We start from the raw sequence: 16,817 nt of genomic DNA, 5'->3' as shown, positions 1-16,817 counted from the left end.
CTCTCTCCTCTCCCCTTGGCTTCTCCCTCGATCTTATACTTTTCTCTCCCTTTCTTTGCATTCCGGAGGCAAGGGAGGGCTTCCTTTTTGTGTCTCTGCATCTCTCCTTTCCTCCCATGGGTGTGTGAGTGTGTGTGTGTGTGTGTTGCTACTTCTCTCCATCTCTTTCTTTTCTCTCTGTTTCTCTCTTCCTGTATCTTTTTTGTTCTTATCTTGGTCTCTCTGCTATTATTTCCACCTCTTTCAGTGTGTGTGTCTTTCTCTGTGTATCTCTTTCTGTCTTTCTCCCTCTCTCCTCTCCTCTTTTTCTCCCTCCCTCCTTTCCTTTTTCAGCTGTCTCTTTCAATATCTCTGCGCCTTTCTTGCCCTCACTTTCTCCCCTCCTGCCCGCCCGCCGCTCCCTGCGACTCGCCTGCCCCCACCACCACTGGTTCAGGGGAACGTGTGCGGAGCGATTGTCCTGGGGGACATTTGATGGATTAGAGCGCTGAACAGTTCCATTGCTAGGGGACCACCTGATCTCCTCCAGCCTGCGTCCCATATAAAGCCGGCAGTCAGAGTGCTGAGCACAGCTCCAGCGATCGCCTGTGTGCGCGTCGCCGCCGCCAAGCCCGAGCAGGAGCCGGAGCCCGAGCTCAGGCCACCAGCACCCGTGCCGGCTCCGCGCGGCCGCTAGTCCGCCCGCTGGGAGCTGTCCAGTGCTGAAACCCCGCGCGGCCAGCCAATCGCGCCTGGCTGGCCGCCTCCCCCCCACGCCCAAGCCCGCCCCCCCAACACCCAGGGGCCCCACGCAAGTATCCCGTCAAAGCCCCCGCCAGTCTCACCATGCCGCGCTCTTTCCTGGTAAAGAAGATCAAAGGGGATGGTTTCCAGTGCAGCGGGGTGCCGGCCCCCACCTACCACCCCTTGGAGACCGCCTACGTGCTGCCAGGAACCCGAGGGCCGCCCGGGGACAACGGTGAGTGGGGCCGGGTGGGGAGACAAGGGAGAGGAGCTCGGGCCCTCCCCTACTTGGGCCACGAGGAGGGGCGTGCGCGGCAGGGAACCCCTGAAGGAGATTTCTCTGGCCGTGTGCGCCTCCCGGGGTTCCGGAGGCCGGCGGGAGGGGCAGGGGCTAGGTCCCTACAAAGGGAAAGTCATATCTCGTAGCCACAGGCCACCCAGCCATACTTTGAAAGTTGGGTTGAGAAGGAGGTGAGAGAACAGAGAACTTGGGGTGTCCATAAAGGGCTAATGTACAAAGCAATCCGGGGATCCCTTCTCCTTGGTGGAGGGAGGGTACAGACTGCCTGAATGCGCTTGGGGCAGGGAAGGTAAGTCCGCCCAGACTACCGAAACCCTGTCAAGATGAGCTGGTTCTCTGTAGATATCTGGGGGTGGCCTTAGTCCCTTCAAATCTGCTTTCCCTGTTGATGCCAGACAAATGATTTCAGGCCCCCTCACCCAGCAACTCTTTTGTTACCCTCAGCCACATGCCCGCCAAAGGCTGAGCCTGTCCTGAGGCTGAGAAAAAGAGGACATTTCTGTAAGGGGTTCCCCCAAAGTGGCTCCTGGTCTTTGGGCTGTATTCCCTCTTCAAGCCCCATCCAGAACTACCCCCACTACTCCTTCTAAGCACCCCCCGCCCATATATACACAAACATACACACTTCATCTCTTCTCAGAACAAGTTCCTGCAGGAACAAGGGTTTGGGGGACAAGAGAGGTCATTCAGGCCCCAAAGGGAGTAATCTCTGGGGGTGCGGAAATGAAACTACTTTGGTCCTCTCCCCGATGGAGGACATTACAAAAGGTTTCTGCTCTGATGGTCTCCCACCAAGGCAGGTGTCTGGGGAGGAGCCGTCCCTTTGGCAGTGAGAAATCTGGCATCCGCTTTGGTGTCTGTGTGTGAGAGAAAGAGGAAAAAGGGGGAGAATAAAGGGCTGAAGATGAGGGGAGAGCTGAGAAGGCAAAGGCAGGAGACACAGAGGCTGGGGGCTTCCACCTCAAGGATTTCCAAGCACTTCACCCACATTCCGTTACTCAGCCAAGTCAGGTAGTGAGAGGGTGCTGGACAGGGGGCTCTTTGACCTCATCAAGGTCAAAGAAGTTGGAGTGTGATCAGCAGTAGTCCCTCGGCCCTTGGCCTCTCACAGATCCAAAGCAGAACACCCCTTTCCTCTGTCCACATGTCACCCACTCTGCTTCCTCTTTTCTAGAGCCTCGTGGGGTCACTGATAGAAGCCACAGATAAAGCTGGGCTGGCTGAGTACTGACAGGACCGAGGGTGGCTCTGGGGCCATGCCAGGACTGGGGAATGTGTGTGCTGGGAGCTGGGTGAAAATACCTGTAAAATTGGGATGTGGAACCTCTTGGGGGACTGACAAAAAGCTCTGGGTTCCCACCCACTGAGTCCCCTTGATCCTGTCCCCAGGCCAGCTAAGGAAAACCAGAGAAGCCCCGGAGATCTTTTCTGTAGGTTGTCCCTCAGGAGGGAGGCAGGAGAGTGTCTTGCCTTGAATTCAGTTCAAAAAAGCTTTGCAAGGAGTACTAAGCAAGTGGTGGGAAGTGGGTCATGGCAAAGCCCTCAGCAGAGGTGTTCCTGTAGAGATTCTACCAAGTTTGACCCCTAAACCCACCCGTCTTTGGTACTTCCCCAAAGACCTTCAGACCAACTCCCTGGCCTCCAGAGAATGCTGAGGCTGTCCAGATACCTGGTCTGGACCTCAGAGACTTGGGCAGGTGCCTTGTCTTCTCTGATCTCCAGCCTCCCCAGCAGTTAAAGGAGTTAAGATGGCATGAACCAAGTCAAATCTGATAAGCTCAGTTTCTGTGAAGGTCAAGTGTGGAGTGGGAGACATTGGAGATGCCTGGACCAGGGTCTAATAGGATACTAGGAAGCCATTGTCAGGGTTTCTGAGGGAAGCAGAGCTACTGGGACCCAGTGTTTTTCTGGACTTCAGTCTCTGCAGACTGACCTATGACAAGGACAGGTACCTGGTCTGGCAGCCTGGAATAATCCTTCAGGAACTCAGAGCTTGCCCGCCCGGTCCTATTCTCCGGAGCCTCTTCCAACCCTGGGGTGTGGCCACACTGGGTTGTGAAGGCGCCCCCAACTCTAGGGGTGGGATGGGGTACCTGAGTTCTTCAGAGAACCAGCCAGCTCCTGGTGGCTTGTTGTCTCCACTCTGCCGGAAATAACCTTGCTGAGCGTTTGAGGGAAGTGTGAAAAATTGCTGAGCCGACGTTTTTTCTCTCCCAGCGTGAGTAAGTGTGCTGGGTAAACAAGGAGAAAGGGGGGAGGGGGAGAGAGAGGGTGGGGAGGAGTAAGGGAGAAAAAGGCAGGCAGGGAAGGAGGGGGAGGGCATGGGGCTGGAGATAGTTCCAGTTATTAGAAAGATCTTCTTACAAGCCATTCCTGCAGCTATGGCTGAAGGCTCAGGATGACATTGGTGGGAAGAGAATGGGAGGGGGGAAGAGCTCAGAGGCAGGATGGCCTGTGAATATAAGGTTCAGGGAAACCTCAGGTTCTTAGATGGTATTGTTGCTAAGTGCCATCAATGCAGAACCCCAAATTAAAGAGGTATGTCCCAGCTCAGGGAATGCCTGGGAGTGCTGGAGAATCACTGAAGGACACACAACACAAAAACAACCACACCTCTGCTCTTCTTTGCCCCCTTCCTCCCCTATCCCCTTCTCTCTCAGCCTCCACAGGGCTGAGCAGGGGGTGTAGCTGGTGTGTTTAGGCTCCAGATGCCCCTAAAGCCACAAACCCACTAAATACGTAAGGGGAAACACCTAAATAAGGACATCTTTAGGTCTTGCTGCAGAGTTCCCTGAAAAGAGGGACCACATCTCATTTCATCAGCCCTTCCAAGAAAATGCTTTTCTCCCTCCTGCTCCTTTGCTCCTCAGCTGGTTCCTGCCTCCCTGAAGCGTCCCTTACTTTCATGTTCTGGGGGAGATTCTGAGCATAGAGCCAGTCTATCTGAGATACCAGGCTCATGTCCTTCCAGACCCTCTCAGTACTTCATCCTCCACATCCACTAAGCCTGCCCCTCACAAACCAAGTCCCCACCAGGGGATACTGGGGACTGTTGCCCCACAGAGTGCTGCTCGTCCAGCTGCATGTCCGTGGTCTCCGTGGGCCCCAGCTGAGGAGGGCTTCGCTGTCCCTGCAGTGCTCTCCCCTAGCTCTCAGCTCCAGCCAGGACCCTCTTCTTCTGCACCCCCCACCCTGGCCTGCCCCCATGTCCCTCAGAGTGTATCTGACATGTTCGTAAAGCATCAGTGCCAATCCAATAACGTAGTTGTCTGCCCTCCATGGCTACATTAAGCCTCCCCCAGTAGGCTGAGAAAGCTCTCCTGCATCTATCCATGGACTTATCTAGTTGACCACATTATACCAGCGCCTCCTCCTTTCACTCCTTCTGATGGCGCCAGGCAGTCGCTCCAGGCCTGAAAGCACAGTTGAACGTCCCAGCTGCTGCACGTCTACCCCACACCTCAGAAAGTCCATCTGGGGAGAAGGGATTTGAAGGGGCTGCCCCAGTCCCTTAGCAAAGGGATCCCAGAACAGACTAAAGAGGTGTCCAAAGACACACAGAAGGTCCATCTGAGTCTTGTATAACCACCACCTCACCTGGCATCATCATCTTGGTATAGGGCCAAGGTGTATACTAAAGACGTATAAGACTTACAGGTTTAAGTCTAGATCCAGGTTGAGGTCCAAGTCCAACATCCACGATCAATGTCAGGTCTAAGACCAAGTACCTAATTTAGGTTCAAGGTCAATGTCCAAGGTTATAAGTTCAGGACAAATCCATGTTCAAGTTTTAATGTCCAGGAGTAGGTAAAGTTTCAGGGTCTAGGTCAACATTCTAGATCCAGCATCTAATTTCTAGTTCAAGGTCATGTCCAAATCCACTCTCAAGGCTGGCTGAGTTCAAGCCTTAGGCCTACCCTTAGTTTGATGTGTGGCCTTAGACTAGTCTTCTCCTACCCCAACCCCAGTTTCTCTCTTAAAAGTGAGCAGTTGAGCTTTCAGTTTTGACCTTCTGAGAAATCCTGAAATCTGATCTTCCTGAGAATTAATGGGGCTTAATTAGTAGGAGTGTGGAGTAATGGGGCTATTGTGGGGTAGAGAATCTGGGGGACCATTGTTCCCCCAAGGCCTGGAATTACAAGGGGAACATAAATGACCCAAGTGGGGCTTCCATGCTTTGAAAAGCCTGTTTGTGTTCCCCGAGGGCAGGCTGGAGAGTACACCAAGTCCCTTAGGTCAGTGCAGCAATTTATACATCCCAGAGACTTTTAGGTCACCCCACCTCCAACACACACTCAGTGTGGACTAAGGCCAGGGAGGGCAAGGAGGACTAGCTCCAGTGTATAGAGGTCATAAATGGTGACCCCTACAATACCTCCCTGGTGACTGCTTCATCCACATGTTCCAAGGGCTCCCTAATCTGGAGATTCCTGAGGGGCTGGGGAAGTAGCAAGAGACTGTTGAGAGAAATAAGCCTCCTTTCCTGGAGTGAAGCATCTACCACCGTCTTTGGGGAGTGAGGGGTTTAGAATGAGCCTTCCGTTTGCACACCTCTGGGGCAGAGAAAATGTCAGTCATAAAGCAGAGTGTGGTACAGCATACCTTATGTCCAGAAGGAGAGCCACATAAGGCCAACCTAAGATACCCCAAGGGAGCAGGAGGTTGCTCCACCAACCAGTGCTGGTCACTTCAAGACCTTCAATCCACCCACTCCCATCTCCACAACTCCTTGAAAAAAATCTTTCTTATCGATTTCTGCAAAGCTGTGGGTCTCCCTTAGGATGATGGGAATTGGGTCAGATTCAGAAAGAATCATAATATGAGGAATTCCAGGAGGTGGGAATGGTGGGGAGGGGCCCTAGAATCCTCCAGAAGCTCCCTGGGTCTGTGTTAGTGGGCATCAATCTCCTGCCTATAGTCTTGGTCATACTGAGTCAGTCTTCATTCTGCCCTTGCTCATCTGGACTCAAGGACCATTCCCCACCCCCACCCCTGTCTCCCCAGAGGGCAGGTGTACCAGCTGCCAGGCCCTTGGAGGAGGTGGGTGTCATTTCTGGTCCAGTGCCCAGGGAACTGCTAACAAAGATGCTATACTAAGGGGAGGGGGAGGTACCCAGCCCCTTTGCCCAGCTCTGTGAGGAGACAGGAGAAACTATTTTTATCCTGCTTTGCTGCTGACAGACCTGGCTTTCTGCTCAGCTGGCTGGAGCTGATTCTCGAGGCCCGGGGCCCTGGCACAGCAAGAAACAGCTCTAAATATACCCATGCAGCAGCCCCTACAGCCCCCACCACCCAGCAGGCCCAGGCTCCTCGAGAAACTAGGCTGCCTGGGGAGCTAGCCCCCCACCAGGCCCTCTCCCATCTCAGAAAAGGGATGTGGGATTGTGGTCAGGAATTCCCTGTGGTCAGAAGGAAGTATGAGACCCTGGGAGTCTGAAAGAGACTTGGGGTGGGGGTGGGCGGTGCACAGGGAGGCAGGACGCTAGCTTAGTTCTGACGTGAACTTGCTCTGTGACATGAGGTAAGCCAAGGCCCCTCTCTGGGACCCAGATTCTACAAAATTAAGGTCCTAGAGGAAATGACCCTGCTGAGCATGGGCTAATGTACCTAAAGCACTTAGTAGGGTGCTCTGTTCCATCAACATTAGCCATTACTCTTATTAATTATTATTTATAAACATTTATAAGGGGCTGGAACATTTCTAGAACATCAGCCTCTTCCCACCCCTAACACCTCACCATCGTATAAGATATAGGCCAACTAGGAGGTGTTACTTGAGGAAGCCCATCCCACTCCAACCCCAAGTGGAAATCTCCCTCCCCCACCAAGCTCTAAGCCCACTCTCATGCTTCAGAAAGAGCACTGGCTTTGGAGCATTTCAAGTCCGAATCCTTGAGTGACTTTGAGCACATTCTCTCCCTACTTTGGGCCTCTGGGCTTAGTGCAGTGACTGATACACAGTGTTCTTTGGAAGTATTATTTCTATTATCACTAGTATCACCTGTCAGAGATTCTTCCCAACCCTTATCCCCCAGGGGGAGGTCTTTACAGTTGGATGACACAAGGTCTGCAAAGGGTTCAGGACCTCAGTTCCCATAAAATCCCTTCTCCTTTAAGTCCAGGATTCTTGCCCTCTGCATTCCGGACCTTCTAAAATATCATTCTCAAGTAACATGTACACAAGATCATCACCTCTCCAAAGTGTTTCAGATGAAGTGATTTGGGTCAAGAGACTGAATGACTTGACCAGAGTCACACAGTTAGGGATGAGGCTGAGGGCCGGTATGGAAGCCAGGTCTTCTGCATCTGGGGCCCTGCCCACCTCTGGTCTACTGGGATCCAAACAAAAAGTCCTAACTCATGGTATCAGCTGGGGGACAGGAAGCTCAGCCTTCTACAGTCAACTGTGGGCCATAGAAAGGTGCCCAGAAGCCACCTGGATTTCATGCATGGGGTGAAAGCACACTTTATAGTACCTTAAAGGGTTCTCAAAGGAGTCCTGCTAGTACAGTAGTTAAGTGCTCAGCTGTTAACCAAAAGACTGGCAGTTCACACCTACCAGCTGTTCTGCAGGAGAAAGATGTAGCAATCTGCCTTAGAACTCTCTGGGGGCAGTTCTACTCTTTCTATGGGGTCACCGTGAATCCAAATCGATTCAATAATGATGGCTTTTGATTTTGTTTATATTTTTTGTTTTTAGAGGGTTCTCCTGGGTGGTGCAAACAGTTTGTGATTAGCTGCCAACCAAACGGTTGTTGGTTCCGACCCACCGGCAGCTCTGTGAAAGAAATATATGGCAGTGTGGTTCCATACACATTACAGCCAAGGAAACCCTATGGAGCACTTCTACTCTGTATCACATGGGGTGTCAATGAGTCAGGGGCCAACTAACACAAAGGGTTCTCCAGCATTGAGACCCAGAAGGGTGAGGTGACTTGTCCAAGATCACACACTATAGCCTCAGATGCTCATCTGTGTATCTGTGTATTCACCAGGAAGTGTAAACTACTAACAGCTGAAGGGGTTACTGTGGGCCAGGCACTGGGCTAAGCACTTTATATGTATCAATTCATCCAACCCTAATATAAGCTCCCTTATAAGACACAGCACAAAGAGGTTAAGTAGCACCCATGGTCACACAGCTAGAGAGATGTCCACGTGTCCAGGGAGAATGGGGTGGTGTTGAGGGAGAGGATTGAGAGAGAGTGAGGATAAACAACATTGTGAATGAACCTTGTAGATGTTGTTGTTAGGTACCATCGAGTCAGTACCGACTCACAGCGACCCTATGCACAACAGAATGAAACACTGCCCGATCCTGGGCCAATCTCACTACTGTTGCCACACTTGAGCCCACTGATGCTGCCACTTTGCCAATTAATTTCTTTGGGGATCTTCCTCTTTTTCTCTGATCCTCCACCTTACCAAACATGGTATCCTTCACCAGCAACTGATCCCTCCTGACAATATGTCTGAAGTATGAGAGATGAAGTTTGGCCGTCTTCCCACCCAGATCTGTTTGTTCTTTTTGGCAATCCATGGTATTTCAATAGTCTCCAACACCATAACTCAAATGCATCAATTCTTAAACCTATTCATCCACAAAAGGTCTTTTCAGTACCTCAACCAACCTTCTTCCTGTACAGACAAAGCTTAGAGAGATTAAGCAACCTGCCCAAGGTTACAAAGCAAGTTAGAACCACCTCCTCCTAACAAGACGGCACATAACAACAACAACCTCCTAACATGACCAAACCAAGTTAAACTCCACTACCACTGGGCATCGGGTCTGGTCCAGAAGGTGATGCCACATCTGCCTTATGGTGAATGAGTAACTTTTGTTGGAAGCATCTGTATTTCTGAACAAAGATCCCCACAGGCCACAGGAGCACAATGGGGTAGACTGCCACCAGAGGGCGCCATGGGCCCAGTTTGAATGAAGACTGCCTGGTTCAATTAAGCGTCTTCCTACAAGGCACCAGGGGTTTTCTCATCAGGACACAACGTGGAAATGGCACACCCTGGGTGAGAAAAGGAACCCTGGTAGCCTAGTGGTTTATGCATTGGGCTGCTAACTGCAAGGTCAGCAGTTTGAATCTGCCAGTCGCTCTGTGGGAGACAGATACAGCTTTCTGCCCCCATAAAGAGTTACAGCTTTCCAGTATAGGGAAACCCTATACTGAGTCGCTATAGGTTGGAATTGACTCTACAGCAGAGCAAGGTGAGGAAACAAGAGTCCCAGGGAACAGTAAGAGGTGTTGGGGAGAACTCCAGGAAAGCAGAAACATGGGAACCCATCAGGAGAACTTGCTATGAGTATAAAGAATATTAACTGCCAACATGTTTGAGTTTATAGCGTGCCAGGCATTGGATTGAAAGCCTGCCTCTGACTTACTAGCTGTGTGACCTACAGCTTGAGCATGTTACATAATTTCCTTGTGCTTTGCTTTTCCCATCTTCAAAATGGTACCAACCTTAGAGTTGTGAGGGTGACTTAAAGCAGTGCCTGGCCCCGAGGTGCTCTAGGAATAGTTCGTACATGCTCACCTGGTGTTTGCTGACTCACAGACTCACTACAACTATATGAGTTAGATGCTTTTCTAATCCCCATTTTACAGCCAGGCAAATAGACTGTATGCATCCAGTTGGGAATGGTAACACCAGAACTGTGCTCTTCACCAGTACACATCTTTCTCGAATAAGAGAGCATGCACAACACTGGTCACATACTGACCCTACAACTGGATCCCATACTCTCCCCATTCCAGACAAAGGGCTCGAGAAGGCGGAAGTTGTACCTTTTGCGCAATATCACCAGCTAGAATCTAAGTCAGGGAGTCAAATCCCTCATCCCCATTCAGGAGCTCGGTTAGATGACATGGCCTGTGTCACACCCTTCTAGGCAGGGGAGCAAGGCTGACCTGCAAATTCTGATCACTCATTACACAAATACTGAAACATCCACTAACCGCCAGGCACAGTGCTGGAAGCTGGGGATAGGAGGGGAACAACCCAGCCACAACCCCTTCCCCAGGGAAAAGGAAGGAAGAAGTACTGTGTGTTCCAATCCCACCACCACTCTGTGCTTCACTTTCCTTACGTGTAAAATAGATCTAAGAAGCATAGTTTTGTCATCACAAAATGAGGACAAAACATTTAGCACCGTGCCTGGAACCTAGTGAGTGTCAATAAATACGAATGGTTATTCTCATTATCATCATTAATTACAATGTGAGGAATTATACAAGGGGGGCCTGGGAGGACCCAACACATATTTAACTTAGTCTGAAATGCATTCCCTGAACCATGGGGACCCAAGTACTAGGCCTGGGTCCCAGGGTGGGAGGTAGAGGAATCCTCCAAGCCAGAAGGGGTTAGAAGGGGAAAGATGAAGGGCTGAGAGGTTGGACACTCCTCCCTATATACCTCCCACCACCACTGCGGGGCTGTTTCTGTCCACAGAGCACCTCTCTACTGAGTCACTCAACCCTACAATTTCCACTCGCTTCTGAGGGGACAACTGAAGGGACAGAGGGACAAATAAGGGTCACCTGGCCTTCAGGGTTGGAGGACAGTCTATGTAGGCCTGAGCCTGTGAGGTCTTAGCATTATTGTCCCCACTTTACAGATAGGAAAACTGAGGTGTAGAGAAATCAAAGTAATCAGTTTAAGCTCCTACAACTAGTAAGTGGTGGAGCCAGGATTCAAACCTTAGCAATGTGACACCAAAGTCCGTGTTCCCTTTTGCCTCAAGACATTCTGCCTTTTAAGTCCTTTCCTGGTGTGGCACTGGAGAATAATGCACTGGGCCGACAAGGTCGGTTTGAACCACAAGGTCCACCATTCAAACTCACCAGCCCTTCCTTGGAAACCCTATATAGAGTCGTTATGAGTCGGAACCGACTCAACGGCACTTGACAACAACATCTTCTCTGAACCTGTTTCCTCTTCTATAAAATGGAGCTTGTAACTGGACCCCAGCAGCATCCTTGAGAAGATAGACAGACAAACAGAGGTAATGACAATAAATATGTATTAAGCGCTTACTATGTGCCACACACTGACTGCCTCAGTGTCTTACACTTTAACTTGGATAATAATCACCATTTTATATATAAGGAAACTAAGAAAGAGGGAGCAGTACACCATAATTGCTGTATAAATGGTATTATAATTATGCTTTTACTTGCTTGAAAAAAGTGACTTCACTAAAGATTAGTTAATTGTCTGCCTCCCCCACCTTGGGCTATATCTGTGTGCCCAGCGCTGACTTGGCTCAGTGGAAGTTCATGGTAAAGGAGTGTTGAGTAAACCAATTATAACCCAGTCTGTCTCACCTCCAGAATTGCTGGGATTTAAAAGGAGGTTAAAAAGGGTTTGGGAAGTTAGGGTGTTCGCTTAAAGTTGAAGATGTGCGATCCCAACTTCATTAGCTATCACATCGATGGTAATTCTGTGGTCTTCTACCAGTTTCTGAGCTTCATTCATGGTTCCTTCATTAGTCTTTCTCTCTTGACACATGTTTGAGGTCTTCCCAGTCTTCTTTAAAATGCTTTATTCCTCTGAAAACTTAGTTGCAAAGATTCTAATATGTGGGAAGATGTCCACTTGAATTTTGTTAAAAATCTAATTATTTGCCCTGCCCTCAAAATCATTTTGTTCCATGGCACAAAAAAGTATTAAAGTATTCTCATTTTGAAGGCACCCTAACAAAACTAAGACTAGTGTATTACTGAGAGAAATTGTTCACTGATCCCAGAGATGTGTTAAAATTTGGTCTGGAATAAAACTGTGCATGCATGAACTGGGGGAAAAAAAAGCGGGGTGGGGGGGTTGTAGTCCTGTTGTGGCGCCGTAAGATAAGCACTAGACCGAAAAATCGGTTTGAACCGAAAGGTCGGCGGTTCAAACTCAACAGGCGCTCCTCGGAAACCCTATACAGGGTTGCTGAGTTGGAACCAACTCGAAGGCACTTAGCAGCAAAAGTTAAGTTGCTATGTGGTGGGTACTCAATAAAGGGAACTTCCTTCTACTTGCTCTCAGGCTTTGTTCCCAGCTCCTTCCGGAGTCCCCCACGGAGAATTCGCCTTTCCCTCCACCCTCCAGGCTGTGATTGGTGGATGGGGGCGCTCCCAGGGGACGCCTCAGGAACTTCCTGAGGTCAAGGGTACTAGATTTGTCTCCACCTAGCAGTCGCTCCTCGGAAACCCAAACAGCGTTGCTGTGAATGGGAACCGACTCCACAGCACTTAACAACCATGGTCAAATCCTCTGAAAGGAAGCCTGACACCAAGAGCTAGGCTGCGTATCGGCGGCCAATGCTTTCCATCAGCTATTATTTACCAAAAGCGGCCACGGGGAGGAACTGTCCTAAGGTGGCAGCCCTCCTTGGTACCTAACCACCCCCCACCCGGTTTCTTGCTTCCCCAGGTTACTCCCCACACTGCCTGCCCCCGAGCAGCTACAATGCAGACCAGAAGCCAGGTCTGGAGCTGGCGCCGGCCGAGCCCGCGTACCCGCCGGCGGCGCCAGAGGAGTACAGCGACCCCGAGAGCCCGCAGTCAAGCCTCTCCGCACGCTACTTCCGTGGAGAGGCAGCCGTAACCGACAGCTACTCCATGGACGCCTTCTTCATCTCTGACGGTCGCTCACGGCGGCGAAGGAGCGGGGCCACTGGGGACACTGCGGGGGCGGGAGACGCCGGCAACGCCGGGGGCCGCTCGGGGCGCGCTGGGGCGCCGACGGGCAGCGGGCACCGGCATGCGTGTGCCGAGTGCGGCAAGACGTACGCCACGTCGTCGAACCTGAGCCGCCACAAGCAGACGCACCGCAGCCTGGACAGCCAGCTGGCGCGCAAGTGCCCGACGTGCGGCAAGGCGTATGTGTCTATGCCTGCGCTGGCCATGCACGTGCTCACGCACAATCTGCGCCACAAGTGCGGTGTGTGCGGCAAGGCCTTCTCGCGGCCCTGGTTGCTGCAGGGCCACATGCGCTCGCACACCGGAGAGAAGCCCTTCGGGTGCGCGCACTGCGGCAAGGCCTTCGCCGACCGCTCCAATCTGCGCGCGCACATGCAGACGCACTCGGCCTTCAAGCACTACCGCTGCCGCCAGTGCGACAAGAGCTTCGCGCTCAAGTCCTACCTCCACAAGCACTGCGAGGCCGCATGTGTCAAAGGGGCCGAGCCGCCCCCGCCCTCCTCCACCGGGCCTGCCAGCTGAGCCTCGCGCTCTGCCCCCGCGCCCGGAACTCGCTCGCCAGGCGCCCCAGGGGGCCCTTACCCGAAGCGCCCTCTCCAGCCCCAAGCTGCGTGTCTCTGCCCACGCTCCTGTGGGGACCCCTATCTAGCCCGGAACTTTTCTCTCCAGCCCCCAAACCCATCATTTACCTCCCTCACTGCCTCCCCAGCTTACAGAGACCCACAACGTCCTTTGAAGGCCACCCTGATTCGGACTTTGACCCTCTGTCTGTGCCCTCAGGGCTCCCAACTCAGGCACCAGGTCCACATTTCTCTGGGGCTCCCAGACCCATTTTTTCTCCTCCCAGACCCTGCACCTGTCCCTTAGAACTTTCAGACTTTTCCTCGCCTCAGCTGAGTCTCTCTAACCATTCGTCTCATGCAGCCCCCAACCTAAGGTCCAGACCCACCTCCCAGGCCACAATCCAACCTCTCAGCTGAGTCTTCCCACGTATGTCCATGTGGGGGTCAAGTCTGCACCACTCTTGGATTTCCCCAAACTGTCCCAGATTTCCCTCCATACCCGGACCTTAGGTCCAGCAGTTCACCGCCCCCTCCCCTCTCTTACACACAAGCACTTCCCACTCTCTTAGATTCACGAACTCTCCTCGCCCACTCCCACTCCCACCCCCTCCGACCTCCTGTGACCTCCAGGAGCCTTCATCCATCCCTTTAAATTGACTAGAGGACATTTCAGGGCCCAGGGCCCTAAGGTAGCCCCTCCCCTGGGTTTCCAGCCTCGAGCTGCCCTACCCCCCACCCAGATTCTCTGAGCACTTTCCACTCCACCCCCAGGACGACAGGTAGCCCTCTTCATTTCTTAGGGGGAGGTTTGGAGCACCTCACAAATGCCCCCTCCCGTCTGGCTGGGTCCCTCCAGTTATTTATTTGTGTATTTATTTATTTATCTATTTATTTATTATTTTATTTCTCTCTTGCCTCACACAGGGATGGTCTGGCTTCTCCAGCTGGACTGGGAGGCCAGGGAGCTAGGCATGAAGACGGATAGCAAAGGCCATAGAGGGCTGTAGCCCCACTCCATCCTCCACTCGGGGAGTGAGGGAAAGCCTGAACCCGCTTTGGCAGGGTGGACACGAGAATAGGAGAAGCCACCTGCTGACACTCAGCTGGGGATGGGGATGGGGATGGGGAGGGCGGGTGTGGTGGTGGAGGAGTCAGGAGGTCCAGAAACAGGGCAGGTCCCTACCCTCCTAAGCCTACCACCCTCACCCCAGGAAACCCAGAGAGAGGAGCCTCTCGGATGTTTCCTATATATTCCTCTTTTTGAGGGACCCCAGGTTCCAGGGACCGACTGAGCCCCGGGCCCCTCTGGGGCCTCCGGCCCGCTCCCCGGGAGGAGCGCTCCCTCCCGGCCACGTCTATGCAACAATCCCGGGCAGAGGGGCCGGGGCTGCCAGCCGCCCTCCCTTTGGTCGCCACTACCTCCCCCGCCGCGCTTTCTGCATGCCCGGGCGAGGATCGAAGCACACACCTCCGCGCGCGCGCGCGCGCGCGCGCACGGGCCCTGATCCCCTCTGCTTTAAGCACATGCCTCTGACCCAGCGCTCTGCGCCCAGCTGGGGAACAGGAGTCCTGGACTCTCCGACCCTCCTCCCCTGATCCCGCCACTATGGAGGGTGGAAGCGGAGTGGCCCTGAAGCAGGGATACTTGTCCAGGGCTTTCGGGGGAATGGGTGTCCCTTCGCCCAGGCCCAGACCTGACGGGGAAGGGAGGCTGCAGGGATGGTGGGAGGGTGAGGGGTCGCAGAAGCAATTACGGAGGGTGTTGACTCTGTAAATAGAAACTTCCGACAGCAATAATTTTCCATGCATGCTAAGCCTTTTGGCCATATTTTGTACGAGCGCTTGGCGCTCTCCCTAGCCCCTTCGCCCAACTTGCGCCCCAGACCTTCATCCCTTTCCCACCTCCAGCAGTATTACTTGTAACACAATTCAGGGATATTAAAGGGACTTTGGCCACTCACCAGCACCTCCAGACCTTATGATGTGAAGCGGGAGGTTGGGCAGCGGGATGGGGAGGAGGAACAAGGATATTTTAGAGACGGTTTAGCTTTTTCACTGCATTTCTCTCCTTCTAGTAACTGTAGCCACCACGGGGGGGGGGGGGGGGGGTACAGCTCAGGGGTCCTTTGGCATCCTTCAAATGCTGGGGTCAGAAACTCAAAAGGGTTCAGTCACCAGATTATAAACATAAGTGAATGAAGTGGATTGTCTTAACCTGTTAGGCTAATTTGAAAGGTATCTTGCTGTTAAGTGCGTTCAGTGGGTTCCCACTCATAGTGACCTTGTAAGGAGTTTCTGAGTCTGTAAATCTTTATAGGAGCAGAAAGCCTCATCTTTCTCCTACGGAGCAGCTGGTGGGCTCGAATCTCTGACCTTGTGGTTTGAGGTCCAGTACTTATTGTGCAGAACCACCACCCTCTGAGTCTCACCTTAAGGTATTACAATTCAAGTGAACTAGACCTTGTTATTGTTGTTGTGAAGTGCCATCGAGTCAATTCAGGCCCACAGCACCACGCCAGAACTACACCTTAAGGTATTACAATTCAAGTGAACTACACCTTGTTGTTGTTGTTGTGAAGTGCCATTGAGTCAATCCAGGCCCATAGCGACACAGTATAGGGTTTCCAAGGAGCAGCTGGTGAGCTTGAACCACCGACCTTGCAGTTCAAACTGACTTTGCAATCTGATGCATTAGCCCACAGCGCCACACCAGAACTACACCTTGTTGTTGTTGTTAAGTGCCATTGAGTCGGTTCCGACCCATAGCGACCCTGTACAGGGTTTCCGAGGGTGTAAATCCTTACGGGAGTAGAAAGCCTCATCTTTCTCCCGCGGAGCGGCTGGTAGTTTCGAACCGCTGACCTTAAGGTTCGCAGCCCGATTCGTAACCACTACGCTACCAGAGCTCCTTAGAACTACACCTTAAGGTATTACAATTCAAGTGAACTATACATGCCAACAAATTCAACTGTGATAGCCAGTTTACAACTCCTGTATAGTCTTCTCCACTTCGTCCTCAACTGCTCTGTCCAGGGTCCTGAACAATTTTATATGATCAAGCATTCAGGGGCCTGTCTGCAAAATGCTTGACTTGGGCTCAGCAGGCAAAGTCCCAGAACACTGATCTACCTGTGTTAATGGGCTCCTTGACACCAAAAGTGTTCTTGTAGAAGATGTTGGACAACCAATCTATCCTCTTTGCCATTTTTCAAAAGATAAATCTGTCCTTACCTTGTTAAAAACTTCACTGGGGACCACCAACGCTTATTCCCAGAATAGACACAGGGAGAGGTGGGACCAGCAAGCTTTGAGGGTTGGATACCATGCTGGATGGTGTGGCTACAACTGGAACTCCATCTGCCCCTGGTTGTTTCCTTTGGTAGGCAGTACAAACTCAGTTTTTAGATTCTCACTCTGGCACGTATTCACTGGACTGGAGACTTCACCCTGAGCAATGTGCTATGTGTCTCCAGCAATGTCAGCAGTGTGAGAACCCCTACAAAATCCTCCAGTGGCATTTTCAGAGCAAGT

General features: G+C 52.0%; 1 protein-coding gene across 1 annotated transcript; it reads left to right on the top strand.

Annotated features, from left to right (window-relative positions):
• The first annotated feature begins 825 nt into the window (after positions 1 to 825).
• SCRT2 (scratch family zinc finger 2) lies at positions 826 to 13,245 on the top strand. The gene is made up of 2 exons (XM_006860727.1): positions 826 to 958; positions 12,455 to 13,245. The coding sequence occupies exons 1-2, from the start codon at positions 826 to 828 to the stop codon at positions 13,243 to 13,245; spliced, it is 924 nt and encodes a 307-aa protein (XP_006860789.1).
• Positions 13,246 to 16,817: the final 3,572 nt, after the last annotated feature.

The sequence above is a fragment of the Chrysochloris asiatica genome, unplaced genomic scaffold (genome assembly GCF_000296735.1).
Source record: "Chrysochloris asiatica unplaced genomic scaffold, ChrAsi1.0 scaffold00039, whole genome shotgun sequence".
NCBI classification, from domain to species: domain Eukaryota; kingdom Metazoa; phylum Chordata; class Mammalia; order Afrosoricida; family Chrysochloridae; genus Chrysochloris; species Chrysochloris asiatica.
Note: the sequence above shows the minus strand (reverse complement) of the source record. Positions and strands in the feature narration are given on the sequence as shown.

What these genes read in the sequence shown, in the direction of transcription:
- SCRT2 (XM_006860727.1), top strand. Translation starts at nt 826, where the DNA reads ATGCCGCGCTCTTTCCTGGTAAAGAAGATCAAAGGGGATGGTTTCCAG. An exon ending in AGGGCCGCCCGGGGACAACG is followed by an intron (nt 959 to 12,454) that starts GTGAGTGGGGCC and finishes TTGCTTCCCCAG; the next exon opens with GTTACTCCCCACACTGCCTG.